The 19,664-nt window shown below is 42.0% G+C and overlaps 1 protein-coding gene across 6 annotated transcripts in view; it reads right to left on the bottom strand.

The window, feature by feature from the left end:
* STOX2 (storkhead box 2) overlaps positions 1-19,664 on the bottom strand; it is a 149,193-nt gene that overhangs the window by 20,696 nt on the left and 108,833 nt on the right. Inside the window, exon 2 of one of the 6 annotated variants that reach the window (XM_056326353.1) lies at positions 6,355-6,488. The exons of 4 other annotated variants lie outside the window; for them this stretch is intronic. In XM_056326353.1, the coding sequence (XP_056182328.1) occupies positions 6,355-6,427 (73 nt within the window). In that variant the 5' untranslated portion in view covers positions 6,428-6,488. Of the gene's footprint in view, positions 1-6,354; positions 6,489-15,720; positions 18,887-19,664 lie in introns of all 6 variants that reach the window. One more of the 6 variants, XM_056326352.1, reaches the window with a different exon arrangement.

Genomic DNA, 19,664 nt, shown 5'->3' on the forward strand with positions numbered 1-19,664 from the left:
TTTTAATGATTCCAGGATGGCCTGAAAATTAACTTTGTTGCAACTTTTCTCACATAGCCTTTAAACAGATTTTATTAATACATACTTAAAATAAATCACTGAAATATCTTCAAAATTAAAAATTATAGGAAAAATTACAGTTTGGTAATACTAGTTTGACTACACAAATACACGTGCATTTGAACATACTTTATGTAAGTACAGAAATGCTTTTAGATTCTGCTCTGTACCTCCTCTTGAACTGGTAATGTTGCTGCCTTAACTCTCAAATTACCGACCTCTGATTTAGTGTTTAACAATATGTTAAACAAGTATGTGCACAAAGTTTAGGTCAAACTGACCCACCCTCTCAAGCAGTTAAAACGGATGAACGAAAGGACTTCCAGTCAACCTTGGGAAACAAAGAACACCGTTACCTAAATTACCCAGAAAGAAGCCTCCAAGTGAGAAAGTTCTGGCCAAGAGGACACAAACCGATAAGGTGTTGCAACCCACAGAAAATCAGTTGCGAGCAGGACAAAGGTAATGGTAGTAACGGGAGAGCATGACCTCCAGCTCAAATAGCCCCTCTGCCCAAAAGAGGGCAAACCCCCACTTCGGGAGCATGCCCAGCTGGTAAAAAACCTTCAGCAGTGCTATCTGAGGATGCGCACTGATTTGCATCAGAAGCGAGACACTTGGATCCAATCCTGTTCGTGAACAAAAATGAATATGTAATATGCTATGAATATGCAAGCACTCTGCTGTGTGTAACGGGTACCCTCGAGTAGCTTGGTGTGTGTGTTAGGAGGAAAGATCCCGCATGCACCCTGTGCTGCAATAAACCAGCGTTGGCTTTCTAAACTATCATTTGGTTCGGAGAGTTCTCCTGGTTACGATTTTCGGTAACAGGAACAGTTCTCCAACGATCCCAAATAGAAGGAAGCAGCAGGCTAAAAGATTTCCTTTACCAGTGGGAAAGAGTAAAGACAGAACAAGTTGTGCTTGACCACGAATCCATTTCTGGCTACAGGTCAGTCAATAGCCAGGGATTAAGGTTCACCTAAATGGCTTTGAAAATCACCCTATTTATGCTGTCACAGAGCAATACCTTGTGATTAAATCAGGGATCAAATTACTGGAAATTAATTCAAATTCAAACTTTCCTACACAATTTAGAGGATCTGTTATTTGCCCTATTAATTCTAAATTCCTATTATGTCTATTAAACAGGAAGAGCAATTTCTAAAATTGATTATCAAAATGCATTTAACCTTGCATTATACCCAGCACTTTGGAAAAAAAAAATATTGGTGGGAGTAGCAAATTGCATAACCACTTCAGTGAGACCTATGAGCAATATTTTTCAATACACCAGCTGTACAAGCTGTTGTACAACAGTGATACACATTACCCAAGACACAATAATGATTTAAAATACACATTTGTGCTATACTGTCTTCTGATTGCTTCTGCTTAATCAGGCCTGACCAGATCAATGCTGCAATCCCAACACAGCAGCATTCCTCCAGCTTCACCACAGTACACCGCAAGATCCTCCTTTTTGTTATCTGACCACAGAACAATGCCCTTAAAATACAAGCTTTTCTGGATCTTTTTTATTCATATACACCTGAAAAGTTCCTGCCACGTGCTTTACAGACAATGGCAATCAAGAAGATTGTAGGCAGTTTACAGGGAAAACATAAGAGAGAAGCTTTCACATGACTTGGGAGCAAACACCATTTGTCCCGTCATCATTTGAGAATGGAAAAGAACACCATAGTTATTATATTACTATTTACTAATAATTATACCTGCTGTCAACTTTAAACTTGTTTATAGATGAATCTTTGTAATCAGCCACAGAAGTTTAGCAACTTTGATCAACAGTCACCATGCACTTTACGTAGAACAGTTTCTTTAATGAGTAGTGTAATGTCTAAAAAGCATCAAAATTATAAGAAGTGTACAGATTTAACTAAGCAATTTAAGAAATTACTGTCTTTCACACAGAGATTATCTGTGTCATGGGTATGTATCCTTGTGAGCACTACTAAGTTCACTTCAGTGCAATGTCATACATTGCACTCCTTGAGATTCAACCTTATCAGTTTCACCAGGCACCGACATGGGCTCCCTGAGTAGCTTTAAGGGCATCCAGGTGAAAGGCAGTAACTTCCTCATTTGTTTTATCTAGATCATCAAAGACCTGGCAATTTCTTAAAACAAAGCACTGTCTGGCAAGAGTATCCTTCATGTCTACTCCCAGCCATGTACTCACACTGACATCTACGCAGGATGGGAGTGCAGGAGGAGACCTCTTTCTTTCCCTTGCAGCTGGAATGATCCACTCACAGCTAACCAGAATGGTATTTAAGATGTAAGGAATGGGCCTTAAAATCATAATCAGCTTCCTGATGGGGGAAAGGGACTGGAGGAGAGTTACACATGAAGCCTAGCAAGTGCTGCTAACTGACGTAGGTTTGCTCTGCAGCCTCCCAGCTGCCCCCAGAGGGATCCTTGGACAAGAACTCAGTCACCCCCAACTGGGAATTAAAACTGGCTAAGTAAAAGTTAAGGAAGTTTACCTGGATTTTAGTAACCTTGCATTTGCACTAGCTTTCCTTTCAAAGTAGGCCTCCAGCATGGAATTGCTTTTCTAGGTTAGCGTGCACAAAACACTCAGTCTGCACGTCTGACCCCTTCCAGCTGTGCTCGTCAACAGGAACAAGCTAAGAGTTTCCACCAAAATACCAATTACACTTCACATAACTCATCGATATAAAACATTCAGTATCAGTTCCTTAACGTTAACACTATCTCTAACAAAGCACGCTACAGTTAATATGCTAAGGTAACATACATCCTGCTTGCAAATATTTGGGAGCTTAACAACCATTTAATTAACTACAAAACCTACTATAATACTCCATTAAATCATAATTTAAATGGCCTTAAATGCAATAGAAATGGCCAACAAATACTGGTTTTTATGAGAACTTTTATTTCTGTTTCGTAAGGTACTACTGCCAGTTAAGCCTTATTCTTTTCCACTAAATGCTTTTCAACCTTCTTCATTTTGACAAGGGAACTCTTATTTCACCTCTGTTGTGCCAGAATTACCTCCATAGCTTGCTGTCCATGGCTGTCTGCTGGAGAAAATTACTGGCTCTTGATTTAAAAAGGCTAGCGCACATCTGTAAAACTTTCAGCAGACCTACTGATAGAAAGCCAAAACCTTCTCGCTCAGAGAGGCTCTAATTTGCCAAGTTTTATCTTAGCTATCCCTATGGCTCTGGGAAATTACAAGCACTCTGTGGCTACAGTTAAGTGAACAAACTTCTTTGATGCACAACAGCAGAAAATATTTTGCGCCTATGATTTAATATTTCAACATCAGTTATGCACATAAATACTGTCTAGCCTGTTGAACGGAAGGTTTACAACTTCTTTAGAAAAGATCTGCTTAAAAAAAATCAAATATGCTTTTTCTAATTTTTTTTGAAGACCACATCACTTACATAAAACATCTAGCATATGGCTCCTGTTAGCTCTGACTGATGCTTGTCTCAAGCATCTTTCTTTTGAAATCAAATTACTATCCTTGACTTTCACATGTTTATGTTCCCAATTAAATGACAACTGGAGCTCAAAAAAGCAGTTTTCACCAGCTGACTGCATGTTTTGTTTAAATATGACACACACACACACACATACATATATAGTTTTAGCTCTGTTTCTGCAGTGTCTTTCCAACCTTTTCTCTAAAGAATTTATAAACAAAAAAGTTTTCCAGACTTCTTGTTTTAAGTGGCACTCAATTTTCAAAAAATGTCTAAGCATGTAACAAACTATGAATGGGATTTGTCATCATCTATGCCTTGGGGATCTGTAGCCCTACCCTGTGGAAAAAACCCCAATTATTGTTACTTAGAACAAAAGATTATGTAGCACGTAAAATAAACACTTAGCTCTTACGTAGCACATTTCTTCAGTGGATTTCAAAACGTTCCAAAAAACGTAACCATAACTATCCTTAACATGCAGATGAGAAAGTGATGGTCTGTAACAGAGCTGGGAATGAAAGTTGACACATCCAGAACCCACACCTGCCAGAACCTTTCCTGTGCCAGTTTATGTAGAGCCTCTGTTCTCTGAAAGTCTGGGTACCACCATCTTGAGAGAAAATGAGATAGACAATATTCTGCACCATGTATCAGCAATTAAACTATCAACTACATACTGATGCCAGAATTTTTATTTGTGATTCTGCTGCTGGAAATAAGTGACCTGGAAGTCAAACTTCCCGTCTCATTAAGTTTGCATGAAGATTGTTTGAAAACTCACCTCTTGACTTATAAATGGAACCAATTCAGTACAGTCATTGTGAAAGAAAATCAAGGGAATTACAGTGCAAAGCCACAATATATTAGAATTTATACACACTATTTCCCTGAAATGGGAAGAGACCCTGTGATTAGATTTTGCGTCCTGCAAAACACAGAAGCCAAAGCCCAGTTTCCCTTCTCCATCCAGACTCTCAACACCTTTTTAACCTTTTGCTTCCTACAGATCAAGACAAACTTTAAACATTATTTTTAGCTTGGTTTCCACAGGAAATGAGGCTTGCACAGTCACAGTCTGTGCACATGCATGTGCCAGGGAGTTGAGCCTCAGTAGACAACAGAGTGTTTGCTATGCATGCTCCATCTGCACAGAGCTTCAGGCATAGCCACCTCCCACTAGACAAGTACAGAATCCAGTCAAAAAACACTTGTCAAGGGAAATCTGACTTCACTATTGCTGCTTAGAGAACTACATTATTAATCAGAAAACATCAAACTAGAGTACAGTAACTTCATGGCACCTCATGATTAGCGATGGATGTAACAGAAAACCCCTACAAAAAATTGCTTGCCAACAGCCTGTTCTGGTCAACACTCACATTTCACTCTGGGAAGAACTACAGAAAGGTCCTTTTCAAACAAAAGGTAGATAACAAAACCAAAACTACTCGCTACGAGCAAAAAGAGGGCTCTTCAGTCTAAAATATTACCACTTTTTTTCAAGAATACTGTAAGTGAAAAGCCTGCTTTAGAAAATGCACATTCTCAGATTTACTTCAAGAAAGGAGAGATGCTGAAGAAGTTACATGGCTGGCCTGGGTTGTACATGACCCCTTTCTCCCCCAAAACCCCAATGGGACTGAATCACTCTAATGACAGAATACTTACACAGATGTAGCAAACAAAACCTTTCTTATGTGAACTCACAACAATGATATATAATTGCCATTTTAAGCCAGACAACATTTCCATCTGATTAGACAACAGGAGGGAACAGGAAGAATATGCATATTTTTATGTATTATCCAGATTACTCTGAAATACATTGGATCTGCACTAGCACACTAGCACAGAAAAGAACACACTTTACAGGCAAAATCTGAAATAAAGAGAATTAGAAGGTGTGTTTCTTGCACTGCTCTCAGACATAGCTAAATCCTCCTTTTAAACTATATTTCCTGGAGTATCTTACGAACAAAGCTGCAGGTTGTGTTTACTAGACAATTAGACACATCAGAGGACTGATAACAATAAGAAAAAAAATACATTCAAGATTTGTCCATTTATTCCTCTTTAAGAGCAGCTTAAACAAAGGCTTGACAAATGCATTAACACACGTTCACTAAGCAGCAAGCTCCATCTGCACCCTGAAATGCACACACCTCAAAATGTACCTTTCCCTTGCAGACACAAATCACAAACACTTCAAGAATGTGACCTGGCAATGTGACCACTCCGATTCTAACCAGCCTGAAGAAAACACAGCAACCTTAATAATGACCAACCATATGACAAACACTTGCCTCTGAACAAGGTTCTAATCCCTTGCCAGTTATTAACTTTAACCACGTAAATTGATCTATTTAACCGTTCAGACCCAGCTAAAATCACGATCCCCAGGTTCACCAAGTGGCACTGACTTTCAGAAACAGCTGCTAAATTGCCCACAGTCAGCAGAATTGTCTTACATGCATTCATCCTGTGTATTTCCTGTGACTTAAATTTCCTTTTCTTTGTCCATGTCCTGTGGCCAGCTGCCTCCTGATCCAAAGTGATATCCCAGCACGTGTTACAACTATGATCATAAAAAGTTTCTGCTGGAGCACGGAACTTTCCCAGAGGATTCAGTCGAGGAGATACTGGTGGCGTTGCTTATCCTGGGAAGGAGGAGGGTGGGACTGTGGTTTTTTAATATATTGTGTGCTTTAGAATGTATTTCCTCAATCGATGTTTTTCAAATGCATCTTTTATTAAATGTCCATGTCTATATTCCTGGCACACAATATGTTAAAAAAGGGGGACTTACCTGAACCCTTATAGTCTGGTTCCATGCTCCAGTAAAGTATGTAGAGTAGCTGTGATGTAACAACAATGTGCATATTGGGGCTTTATATCACTGTGGAAGCTGGCTGAATGCAGCATAGGTCAGTGCCACAGGACCTGAAAGAAGAAAAACAAAGCATGCTTTTAGGCAGTAATATGCTGAACACCCACCTCTTAAAGCAGGAAACAGCAGCTTCCAGAAAATAAAAAATAATGCAGTATCTATGCAGGTCCACTGAAAGGAATGCTATTTCACACAATTCTCTGATAAGCACAAGAAATAAACGGTTAAGAAATGACAGGGGAGGTGGAGAATCTAAAAGGGACTACAAACGTCAATTCCCACACAGTGTTTTGCAAACATCTCTCTCTTTTTGCCCTATTTTCATGGAATGGCTGGAATCACGTTCTGACACCACCCCCTGTTCCGAAGGCACTCACAGTCTTCGCAAAGCACCTCTCCACTGCAGTGCCTCAGGATTCTGCAGTGTCACTCCTCTTCTCCCTGGCTCTCTGCAAAGTGAAGTCATAGGAATGGATCAGCCAACCTGACTTCTCACTACCCTGCCCAGAATCCTTTGTGAACCGAAATGAGTCATCGCTCTGAAAAAATCCACAGCGCAACATTCCAGGTTTCTCCCTACGTCTGCGCTGGCTTCTTTGTCTTTGAAACGAAGTGCCTATGTGCCTGTGCTTCTGGAACGGTGCCCAGCTGCATTGTACAGGATAACAAGCCAGCCTCCTCATTTAGTGGACAAGAAAGCTATTTACATGCATTAGCAAAGACAAATAAAGCTTTAACCCTCTAGTCAAGACAAAAAATTTACCCCAACATACCTTCCTGGAATACACAACCCTGCAATACAAAAAGCCACAAATGCAGAGACATACGTGCGGGCACACACACTGGCACAGAGCAGTATTTTCTTAAATTACTCACTATTTACCATGACACCAGTTTTTACTCTATCAATTAAAAAGAAAGATTTACTCTCCTTCGTCCGTCCTGAAGAACGCTGCAGACCTGCACATAACAAACAGCTCTGGTGCACACTGGATCAAAGTTGTGCTGCTGCAAACCGTTTATCAAAAAATTAGAAGCAGTGGACAAGTTCTTGCAAGCTCAATTTTCATCATCCTATTCACTATTTGGGCTCATAACAAAGTGAGCCCTGAAACCATGCCAGACAGAAAATGTCAAACTGCTCCAAGTGCCGAGAGCCAGCAGAACTGCTTCAGCTTCTGCTGCTACTGACAAAGAAGGTAATGCTCAGAACGGGGTCACTGTGTCAGGATCTCACTCCCAGTGCTACGTTTTCCTTTGCTTGGCAAGGATATGCTAAGCTAAAGCATCAGGAAAACACGGAAGAAGAGGTAGGAAATAGTGTGTGATGAGAGACAGATGCTGCTGTTTTGGAGAAACATTTGTAGTTGTTTGAGGATTTTCTTTTAAGTGAAGGAAACATTTAAAATTGCCTTTACTGTAAAAGAACTATTTCTAGTCGTGATCGAGTCATCAAAATGTGCATATCAGTATATGCAGAAATGGAGGGGCAAAGAAAAAAAGAAGTGCTGCCATGAGGCACTTATTTAAAGGTTCCTATATCCTAAGCACTCTGAAATAGTTTGAAGCAGAGTAGGCACGTAATCCATAAAATCCTGAAACACAGCACTTTAGGACTTACCTGTGCTGTGCTGAACAGGCAGGTCGCTTGGGTTCTGCCCTAAATGAACACACCAGGTGTTCAGGACTGACTGAAATACGAAGATCACCACCTCCCTACGCTGCAAGCCTGAGTCTGACAGCTACCCTGGCAGTGAAACAGTCAAACCCTGCCTAAAATAGGTCTATGTAAGTGTTCCAAGAGAGCAATTAAATAGCTGGGTTACACAACTAACAAGTCACTTTAGTTTACAGGTCTATGACAACAGTTATGCAGCAAAGCCGTATTATAAACAGGCTAATTTACAAGTGTAAGGTAAGCTGGGTGCTTTGCTACACCTGTAGTTACACAGTAGCCAAAAATCTCAACTCCAAAAACTGTGGTTTTGCAATACACACCGTCATCAATTTCTGTGTTCCCTGAAGGCCACATTCCAGGAAATCTTCCTTCAACTTTACAGGAGTTTTGTCTTCCCTGGGGCTGCAGGATCAGCAACAAAGCCTCTAATGAATCCAACTTGGCATTCTCAATGTTTGGGTCCCCCAGGATCATCGGACAGAAACTTGGTTGTTTGTCTGCTAAGCCCACACCCACTTTACAGCAACGAAATTAATTCCAAGAAGAAAAATTTCTGTGGGCTTAGAAGTGAATTACAAGAGGCACCTACTGAAAGAAATAATGAGAGCTCCAATCTGCTTTTCCTTTGCACTACACAACAGTCATGCAAAGCGAAACAGCTGGGCTTGTGTATGCAGTACCGTTTCCACACGCATGCACATTTCTTGCAGCAGTAGTCATGCTACTATCGCCAAAGTTAAAATACTGGCAGAAGAAAGATACAGGTAATATCACAGCCCAAAATACCCTTTCTAATAAATTTCTCTAGCACTTGCACCCGAATTACGTACACAGGACCAGCCTGACTACTCTGAACAGGCAGAAAGCTCTTTGAATGAGACAATTCCTCTTGCACATGTGATGCCCTCCCTAGAGACACTTAGAATGCACCGAACATGCACAAGTACCTAGGGTGCACGTGTCTTGTGTGCACATGCACCTAGGCATGCCTTTACTCAAATCCATCAGCTCACAGCACCACCACACGGCCCTTTAATCAGTATTAAGCACCGCAAGAAGTGCCCAATACCTCAAGCATGGCAGAGAGCAAAAGTGAGAGACCACCAGCAGCAAATATGTAAATAAGAATGTTTAGAAGAGCTGAAGTCGATGGATAAACCAGTGCTGCCATCATCAGTGATGTTACTGCAGCGTGACCTCACAGGAAGAAGGCTTAGTCAAAATACCACATGTATTTCCCAATCAAGGCAGCTGTTCTTCCATTCTACACCCCCCCCAGCACGACGTAAGTTGGTACTGAAACAAAAGCTGCCTTATTGACAGCGTACAGCACAAATACACCATATACTTCTCCTTGTGTGACTCCATGCATGCACATGCATGTGAATAGACCAGTACAGAATACAGTGTAGCCTGAGATCGATCTCCTTCATACACCAAGAAAGTACATGAAGTAAAGATCCCATTTTCTTCCTTTACACACGCATTGTGTTGGAGTTGAACCCAGGCTCCTTTGTGAAACTCCACATTAGCTTGCATACATCCTCAAGCTCTCCCAAGCCAGAGCCTGGGACTCCCTTCCCTCGCCACAGCCTTTTCACCATCACCAGAGGAAAATTCAAGAAAAGAAACATGCTCGAATGGAGGTAACAAAAAAGGTTAGAAAAAAGAACACTACCAAAAGACAAAGAAGGTTATCAAGAGCATGAGAAAATTCAGACTAGCTTGTAACAGTTTCAGTGGATCCAGAATTTTGGAAGCTAATAGCAGCCATCAGCACTCTGCATTCAGACTCTGTAGCCGCAGAGACTATGGTCATGTACTACTAAGGTTACTTCTACAAGAACCAACTTCACAAAGCAGGAAGCACCTGAACACCAGACTGGGAACACAACCAATGAACTGTGGCCCCAGAAGAAACCAGATTAAGGAACACCAGAAAGACACAAACATACACTTACGTTTCTTTATGAAATCTCTTAATTGTAAAAAATTTTACTTATTAGTGCTCCACTAATAACAACATATTTGCAGTACGCTAATAAGTTCCACTTGGCTTACCTGAACAAATCTCCTGGTTCTTTAAGAAATCACTTAAGAAAACACAAGAGGGAACATGATCAGGGTATTAAATTCAGCAACATCCCAACAAGTAATGCCTATCTGGTTTTGTGCTAATGTTGTCTAAGAGCTTAAATACTCCTTTTTTTCCCCTCCTGCAGCTTATACCCCAATGCAATTTGCAGAGAACATACCTCCCTTCCTTCAGATCTTACATCACTGGCTTTAAAAAACCCATATGCTTAGTGCTCTTTCCTATGTCTGCCCCTCCTGTCCCTTTAATCTTTCTAGAGGACTCTTCTACATTTACTCGAACTTACATAACTTTTCTTTAAAAAGCAACCACCAGAATTCTGGACCATATTCTAGTGCTCCAGCTAACCTCTCACCTGTGTCAGGCACAAGGTAATCGAAATTTCCATACTTTTAGTGGAAATACCCTGCCCTATACATAGTAAGAATTAAACTTGCTTTTTTTCACAGCTGAACTATGGTTCACTATCACCCCACAACTGAACAGCCGGTTCCAGATATCTTTTTTATGCTACCTGCAACTAAGAGTTTGAAGCAAATACTCCTGGTTTGACTCCCAAGACTATGATCTTGCTCATTACACTTTAACAGCTCACTCTGTGGACATGACTAAGGATCTTTGACCAGCCAATTCTTCTTATTTGTTATCCATTTTTTAACCATCTCCACTTTATCACATGCTAAAATGTCACAAAAACTAAAATGAGAAACAAACAATACTTGAAATGTTACCTAATGCAGGACAGAACCCCGTGCCACACTTGCTAATACAACCCAGTAAACTGCATTTGAATGAACCCATCAAGTCTTAACAGAAGAAACAAAGCCACCCACAAAACTCAGTCCCCCAAAAGCCCTGTATGTAAAACAATTGTCTTTTTAGAATTCGGTTACTAAAAGTTTCTTTCAATTATGGCCCATTGTGAATTATACGATATTTTTAAATGATGCAGAAAAATTTCTAACAGGTTTTGCAGCTAGGACCACGGTATGGGAGGGGAGGAGGGTTTGGGGTTGGTTGTTTTTTGCACAGAGAACTGTTACTATTAAATTAATTCGATTACTGTTAAAGCTGTATTATGATTGACTACACTGTTGCCTAAATTCCCAAATTACCGACCTCTGATTTAGTGTTTAACAATATGTTAAACAAGTATGTGCACAAAGTTTAGGTCAAACTGACCCACCCTCTCAAGCAGTTAAAACTGATGAACGAAAGGACTTCCAGGCAACCTTGGGAAACAAAGAACACCGTTACCTCAATTACCCAGAAAGAAGCCTCCAAGTGAGAAAGTTCTGGCCAAGAGGACACAAACCGATAAGGTGTTGCAACCCACAGAAAATCAGTTGCGAGCAGGACAAAGGTAATGGTAGTAACGGGAGAGCATGACCTCCAGCTCAAATAGCCCCTCTGCCCAAAAGAGGGCAAACCCCCACTTCGGGAGCATGCCCAGCTGGTAAAAAACCTTCAGCAGTGCTATCTGAGGATGCGCACTGATTTGCATCAGAAGCGAGACACTTGGATCCAATCCTGTTCGTGAACAAAAATGAATATGTAATATGCTATGAATATGCAAGCACTCTGCTGTGTGTAACGGGTACCCTCGAGTAGCTTGGTGTGTGTGTTAGGAGGAAAGATCCCGCATGCACCCTGTGCTGCAATAAACCAGCGTTGGCTTTCTAAACTATCATTTGGTTCGGAGAGTTCTCCTGGTTACGATTTTCAGTAACATCATCACCACTCCACCCCCTCAAAAAACAAAGCCTGCCTGTTTTCTGGCAGCAAACAGTAAATGAAGGGAAGATAGAAGCATTAAAAAAAAAATGACACTAGACGAGATTTGGCAAGAAAGCGAGCACATAAGAAACAAAAGAAAAAAACAAACAATGATAACCCTGGCTGTTTTCTTTTAGGGTGGGAATTATAAAGGCAGAGAAAAATATTCCTTTACAAACTCCTGAAAGCACAGAACATGGCTGTTGAAACATAACAATCAGCCTGCCTTAAACACATGTTCTTCACTATCCTCTTCAGTTTAGCCAAAATACATTTTTCATTGTGGCTGGGGAAGCTGCAGCAAATATTCAGCAACAGTCCAGTCAGCAGCTAAAAATATTGAAAGGTGAAGGGACAATTAGCAATACAATCCAAACCCACAGTGCACTCTCATTTATATTGACAGCTGTAACCACGGAAGGATTTTCATCCCAAAGATGATACTGCAGTGATTACAGCTTCTCAAACAAATAGTCATGACTGGCAGTAACTTCAGGTTAAAATAAGAACCTGCAACACTGAACACAAGTCCCATGGTACTGCAGCAGCCTTTAACAGCCCAGTTTTTCCTGGCTGGGAAAGAACCGATGAAAAGGCCAGGCATGGAATCAATTATAATAGTGCCAAAGTGGTTTTAAAAATAAAAGGTTAGACACTCCAAAGACTTAGCAGTTGAGTTTACTGGGTCGGTTTTTTTTCCCTGTGGTGGAAAGCAGAGTTTTCACTATGGCTGGAGTACATTTAAGAAGATGTACTTTCACGGTTATAAAATCAAAATGTCTTACACCCTAATACATGAAGCGGCTATATTAGGATATCCTGCCTCTGTGCTCTACCTGCATGGGGTAGATGCAGTGTCCCCTGTTTCCCACAGTGGCTCAAAATACTTTCATATTCTGTCCTTTGGTCTCATTTGTGTGGGGATCAGCTGTGGAGATCGGAACACGGGAAATGCCATGGCACACCAGCTCAGCAACTCACCAAATCTGCTGCCTTTCAGGAGGGTCAAGCATCACATCTTAGAAGAAGCATTAGAAAACCAACTGCACACATTGACACTAGTACTGCATCTTGAAGGGAAATCCCCTTGTTCCAGACACAAACAGTTCTTTTGAGATCCTTAAGGATTGGCAGATTTTCATTTTTTCTCCCAATTAGTATGACTATCAGCAAATGCATACCTCCTCAAGAGAATGCCAGTACTTTGGAATCAGGGGTTCCCACAATTAAAACAACTCACTACGTTAAATGTTTCCTCCTGTCCAATTCACATGTTTTTTGCTTCTTAATTTTACTGAGCACTCATTTTATTACAGGAAGCAGTAAACCAAAACCTACAACAGGTGTTTTACTACTATTACAACAGTAACAGCTCCCTACCTCCTGCTCTTTTATTTTTAAGTTAAATTTCAGCCATCTGAAAGCCTCTCAGTACATGAGCCATAAAACCAAACATGGTATCCAAAACAAGGATGAAATTATCAATTTCAGACAGATCCCTCTTGCATGACTTCTTACACATCTCCTAATTTCCAGTCTTAGGTTTGGACTTTTAATTACCAGCCCCTGACTCATCTAACACGTTCACCACTGACTCCAGCAACATGCAGACCATACTCCTAAAAAAGTACAAAAACTAACATACCTGAGCAATACTTTGTCAGCATTCACCACGTTGCCTTACACTATGTTGCTAAGGTCACTATTTTGCAGAATTGCTCAACTGTTTTACTCAGCTGTTGCCAGTGCTTTCTAAAGTCCTCCTCAGCACTCTTAACAAACGTGAACAACTGATCTGACAGATAGGCTTACCAATTCATTATCCATTCCATCCTTCAGATTTCTAACATAGCTAGTAAACCCCAAACATTTAGTATTGATCCCTGCTGCACAGAACATTTGTTAACCATTTCCAGGGACCAGAACTGGTCACTGTTCTTTCTTCTCCCCAGTATTCTAAACTGAGCTTGACAAGACTTTTCTCTTGGACTTCCACCAAGCATTTGTAAAGCACTAGAGCATGGAAGAGTCCTTGTGCTCCCCAAGTGTTGCTATGACCCAGTTTTCTGAAAGATGAGAGCACGTAAAAATAGTTGTGTCTTTGCCCTCTTATTCAGTAGAGAGAGAGACCTGAAGTAGGATGGCAAGACTAGATTCCTGGGATGATTTCAGGAGCTGATGATGACCTTAATTTACATTGAACTAAACCAAAAAGCTACCAAAAGGAGAGGTTTTGGGATAATACTGGGATAATTTGGCAAGTACCCATTGGACAGCGAGAGAAAATCACATATAACAAAATTTTGAGATCAAAGCATAGGGGGTGTATAAATCCAAGCTCTGAACTACTACATTTTATGCCACAGCAAGATATATTTTCTTCACACACGTTAACAACAAGAAAGGAATCATCCCTTTTCTTGTCATTCCTTATTCTGGACCACAAGAAAAAAGGCCTTACAGTTACTGCCATAATCTTTCAATGAGCTACCCCTACAGGCAGCACTTTAACTCACCCAGACCTTATGGGCTCAAGGGCACGACTCCTATTTAAAGGGCTACAAAGTGTCTCTGTCAGAGCTGGAGCTTGACAAGGAGCTCTGCTTCAAAATCATTTCTGACCATCAGTAAACACTGTGCTGCACATGGTGAAGGGGATCACAGAATCACAGAATGGTCAGGGAAGGGACCTCTAGAGATCTAGTCCAACCCTCCTGCTAAAGAAGGTTTACCTAGAGCAGATTGCACACTCATGTCCAGGCAAGTTTTGAACATCTCCACAGAAGCAGATTCCACAGCCTGTCTGGGCAGCCTGTCCCAGTGCTCTGCCACCCTCAAGGTAAAGAAGTTCTTCCTCATATTCAGAAGGAACTGCCTGTGCTGCAGTTTGTGCCCGTTGCCCCTTGTCCTGTCACTGGGCACCACTGAAAAGAGCCTGGCCCCGTCCTCCTGACACTCGCCTTTAAGGTATTTGTAGACACTGGTAAGATCCCCTCTCAGTCCTCTCCAGGCTAAACAGCCCCAGGTCTCTCAGCCCCTCCTCATAAGGGAGATGCTCCAGGCCCCTCATCATCTTCGTAGCCATCCTCTGGCCCCTCTCCAGCAGTTCCCTGTCTCTCTTGAACTGGGGAGCCCAGAACTGGACACAGCACTCCAGGTGTGACCTCCCCAGGGCAGAGTAGAGGGGCAGGATCCCCTCCCTCGACCTGCTGGCCATGCCTCTCCAAATGCACCCCCAGGATGGTACCATTGGCCTTCTCGGCCACCAGGGCACACTGCTGGCTCATGGGCAACCTGCTGTCCCCCAGGACTCCCAGGTCCTTCTCCGCAGAGCTGCCCCCCAGCAGGTCAGCCCCAGCCTGTGCTGGTGCCTGGGGTTGTTCCTCCCTCGGTGCAGGGCCTTACACTTGCCTTGGTTGAACTTCACGAGGTTCCTCCCGGCCCAGCTCTCCAGCCTGTCCAGGGCTCGCTGAAGGGCAGCGCAGCCTTCTGCTGAACTGGCCGCTCCTCCCAGTTTGGTATCATCAGCAAACTGGCTGAGGGGACACTCCGTCCCTTCATCCAGGTCCCTGATGAATAGGCTGACCAGGACTGGACCCAGCACTGACCCTGGGGAGCACCGCTGGCTACAGGCCCCCAGCTGGGCTCTGCGCCCCTGATCACGGCCCTCTGAGCTCTGCCGTTCAGTCAGTTCTCAATGACCCCACTGTCCCCTCGTCTAACCCACTGAGCTTACCTGTGAGGGTGTTATGGGAGACAGTGGCAAAAGCCTTGCTGAGGTCAAGGCAGACAACATCCACCGCTCTCCCCTTGTCTACCCAGCCAGTCATTCCATCACAGAAGGCTATCAGGTTGGTCAGGCATGAACTACCCTCGGTGAATCCACTTTGACTGTCCCTGATGACCCTCTTTTCCTCCACGTGCTTCGAGATGACCTCCAGGATGACCTGTTCTATCACCTTTCCAGGGATAGAGGTGAGGCTGACCAGCCTATAGTTTCCTGGGTCCTCCTTCTCGCCTTTTTTGAAGACTGGAGTGACACTGGTTTTCCTCCACAGTCCTCAGGCACCTCTCCTGCTCTCCACGACCTTTCAAAGATGAAGGAGAGTGGCTTGGCAGAAACATCTGCCAGCTCTCAGATGGTGCATGCACCGCTGCTCACCTAGCCACTTGCTTTGGGAGGCTGGTACTGCTGACCAGCCCTTGGAAATGCCTACAGTGGATGTAAGTAGCCCTAAAAGCATTTTCTGAAACCTCCTCCTGCTTGTTTGGTAGCTACAAGTTTTAGTGTTGAAGAGCTGATGTCAGGGCCACTTAAAGAAAAAAACTAGGCTATAAATATTGAATTAGCAGCAGCAGCAGATTGGAGAGAAAAACAAGAAACAAAGTAAATAAGAAAAAAAACCACAGGAAAGGTTAAGAGGAAATGTGAGGAAAGAGATGATTTTTGATTCCTAAAGCAGGCGATGCAGCATATGTGATATTAATGATGAAAGAAGACTTGTTAAAAGAATCCAAATGCTTAGCAGAGCTAAGCGGAAGTAGGAATAATAACCAAATGGTAAGAAATAAAATTAGTACCTCCAGCTGTAGAAAGGCTGGGAAAGTATAAGGGTCTACAGGATTGCTGGAATAAGGGAAGTGGGAATGGCTGCATATATCAGTGAAAAAAGCAAACAAATGGACAGTTGTTTTGTGAAGGCCAATCTGCATGTGCTCTGCATCCACTCGGTGCTTGCCTTTGTTTTGTTTTCTAGGCTGACCTTCACCCCGTGCCACACAGAGGATTCAATGAAAGCCTCTGTTCAAAGTCTCAATTAAAAGCCTGAAAGAACAAATGTATCTTGCACTGCAGCCCAAAGCCTGGGCCCCAGTACCAAAACCCCAGCAGCAGGAGCATGCCTGGCAGTTCAGGCACCTGGCTCTGGCCAAGGGAACCTGTGAACCTGTATCCTACACTACAGCAGCTTTAAACAAGCCCTCCCAGTGTTTGGAACAGGCAAAATAGCTAAAAATAAACATTTAGCTTGTTCTTCAAAGGGTTGTTCCTAAGCTTTTGTGTTGGAAGATCAAAGCTAAGGAAGGATGGGGGCTTACAGGACAGTAAAGAAAGCTGAGAGTAAATTAGTAGTGTGCATGCTAATAAGGCACACATGGAACATCACTCCACTGAGGGAGTAGGCTAGTGGTTTGGGCAGTTTGAATGAAAACATGTGAAAGCAGTTAAGCATGTCATCACCAATACCGTCTTTAGAAGTGTTCTGCTGCTTTATGAGAAGCTCTTCAAAACACACATCCACATGTAGTTTCATAGAAAGAAGGTGTAATCCACAAGAACTTGAAAATGTGAGGCCGCCCAAAGCGCATCCACCATGCTATGTGCTGTCTGCAAAGCCTCTGCGTGAGGGCTGGGCTTTTTTTAAGTTACGGTATTTTATTTTAATTCTGGTACATTTTACTGAGGTATGGCAACATAGATTTGTTATGCAGCATCCAGTTCAGTACACTCTCTGAACAGTTTGGGGAACATCTGTGTAACAGGGATAAGATAGAAATTGACCTCAGGGCTTTGGTCTAAAAGACTAATTTACTGCCAGAATTATCTTGGTGTAATTATACCTACGTAAATGCCCATTTATTCTGGAATAAGATCAGGGGTTTTTAACCTGATTTAGCTTATAAAACTTCCAAAAGTTGTCTCAACTGGGGGCAGTTGTACATGCATAATCCTGCTAAATTCCTCTGTGTGACCTTTCATATCACATATAAAAGTGAAAATTAAAACCAGAATAATCAGTAGTAAAAATAAAACACAGATTTTATTAGAGGCAAGAATGTGTCTTCCTGTTGTTCAAACAAATGCTTTCTAATGTATTCAAAAAGTAAATGTTAAAACAAAGGAATTACCCTTTTCTTTTACTAGTATTTTTTCCCTGGGTTCTGACAGCTTCACTTTTGAAAAGCAGATAACCACTGACATTTAGAGTTTCAAGTACTACTTCTCTAAAAACTTCCTGTTATGGTCAAAAGCAGAGATATTAAAGGAGCCAAATTTGGTTCCTATTGCCATATGTTGTTTCTAATAGTCACAGCTTGAGTTTCAAAACTGATGTACATCTGCACTTCCCTTTATCTCCATTGAGTGCTGCTGTACTCTCAGTACTTTTGAAAATATCAGGAGTTACTTAGGAGCCTAATTTTAGGCACTCATTTTTGGAACCTGGCATAAAAGCTCAGACTTGAACGTGAAAAGAATCCACCTATTGGCTATTTGGGAATATCTGAAAGCCTCAGACACAAAGCCTAAAGTTATGCATCTCCTTCACACTTCCATCTCTAAGTAAGAGCCTGAAAGCCTACTTTAGGGCATAAAGACTTGAATGTGATTTACATGTCTCTTGCCTTGCTCCTGACAAACTTTTTTCAATGGAAGTTTTGATGTAATTAGTGTTCCCAAGAAAAGTTTTGGGTTTGCAAAATTATATTCTTCAGATGAAGAGGGATACAGAGTAAGTTGTTTGTGGTTTCAGAGAATATAATTCCAGCATTCAGAGTCATTTCTTCATGATATCTCTGGAGATTTGGGATGCAAAAGCCTTGTGTAACTTCACAGTGACATTTTCCTCCTGATAACTTCTTGCAAGGGCAGAAGTAACCTTGCCAAACAAGTTTTCCCCTCATATGCAGCCTCTGACTGTATCATTCATCACCTATGCAGGCAGACATCATGCAAGCCTGTTTGCCAGATACTGCTCCTTAGGAAGTGCTTGCAGAACACCAGAGTATATAAACTTTCCCCCAGGCCTCCAGAGCACGGGCCATCTCCTTCAACTACGGCTTCCATCAACAGTGAAGTCACAGTGCTGGCTTTGTGATATCACAGCATTCTCCGTAGCAACAGCCTATGAGGTCACAAATAAAGGATTATCACTTTGCTGCAGGATTAAAGGAACTAAGAAGCTGGTCTGTCAGGAAGATGGATTTTACTTCAAATAATGGGAATTAGGAGAACACTGAAAATAAATGGGTTGTAAATTGTCTTTGTCTGGCATGCAGCTTTTCCAATAATATTGTAAAATAAGATACTGTGTGCTTTGACAGCTCCCAGGTAACTGAGCGAACTGCAGGCTGCCTCCTGAGCTATTACATGGGAGATGAATCCTGAAACAACTTCCCTACCTTTTGACTCCTCAGTCATTTGCTTTTGAAAGTGCACACAGCAGGTCAGATCGTTCTCCTCAAACTGTCTGCTGGTTAGTTTATTCACAGGTGGTCAAAGCTAGCAGTAAGTTCCAGAAAGTGACCCCCCAAAAAGTAGAAAAGGAAATCTGGAAACATTTTGCCTTAGCCCACCTTACTGTTTAGGCAAGGGTTTGTGAAGATGATTTCAAACCTGGGGTCTATGTTCCTAAGCCAGAGCAGGGGGGAAAAAATGCACTGTAAGTTGTGGTACTTTATACTTGTTAAAAATGCAAGAAACGGTGATGATTTAGAAGACCCTTCCCTGCAAAATATACCTGCAGTCACAGGAATCTTTACTGCAAACATTACTGTTAGAATAACACACTTGCATGAATAATTTCGTTACACGCTTAGTGGTTCATTTTTTTCAACAATATCTGGTAACCTGTCTGAAACTATTCCAAAGCCTTTATCTCCCTACTCCCCCACCATGGAGGA

The sequence above is a fragment of the Falco biarmicus genome, chromosome 1, assembly GCF_023638135.1.
Source record: "Falco biarmicus isolate bFalBia1 chromosome 1, bFalBia1.pri, whole genome shotgun sequence".
In the NCBI taxonomy this organism is placed as follows: Eukaryota; Metazoa; Chordata; class Aves; order Falconiformes; family Falconidae; genus Falco; species Falco biarmicus.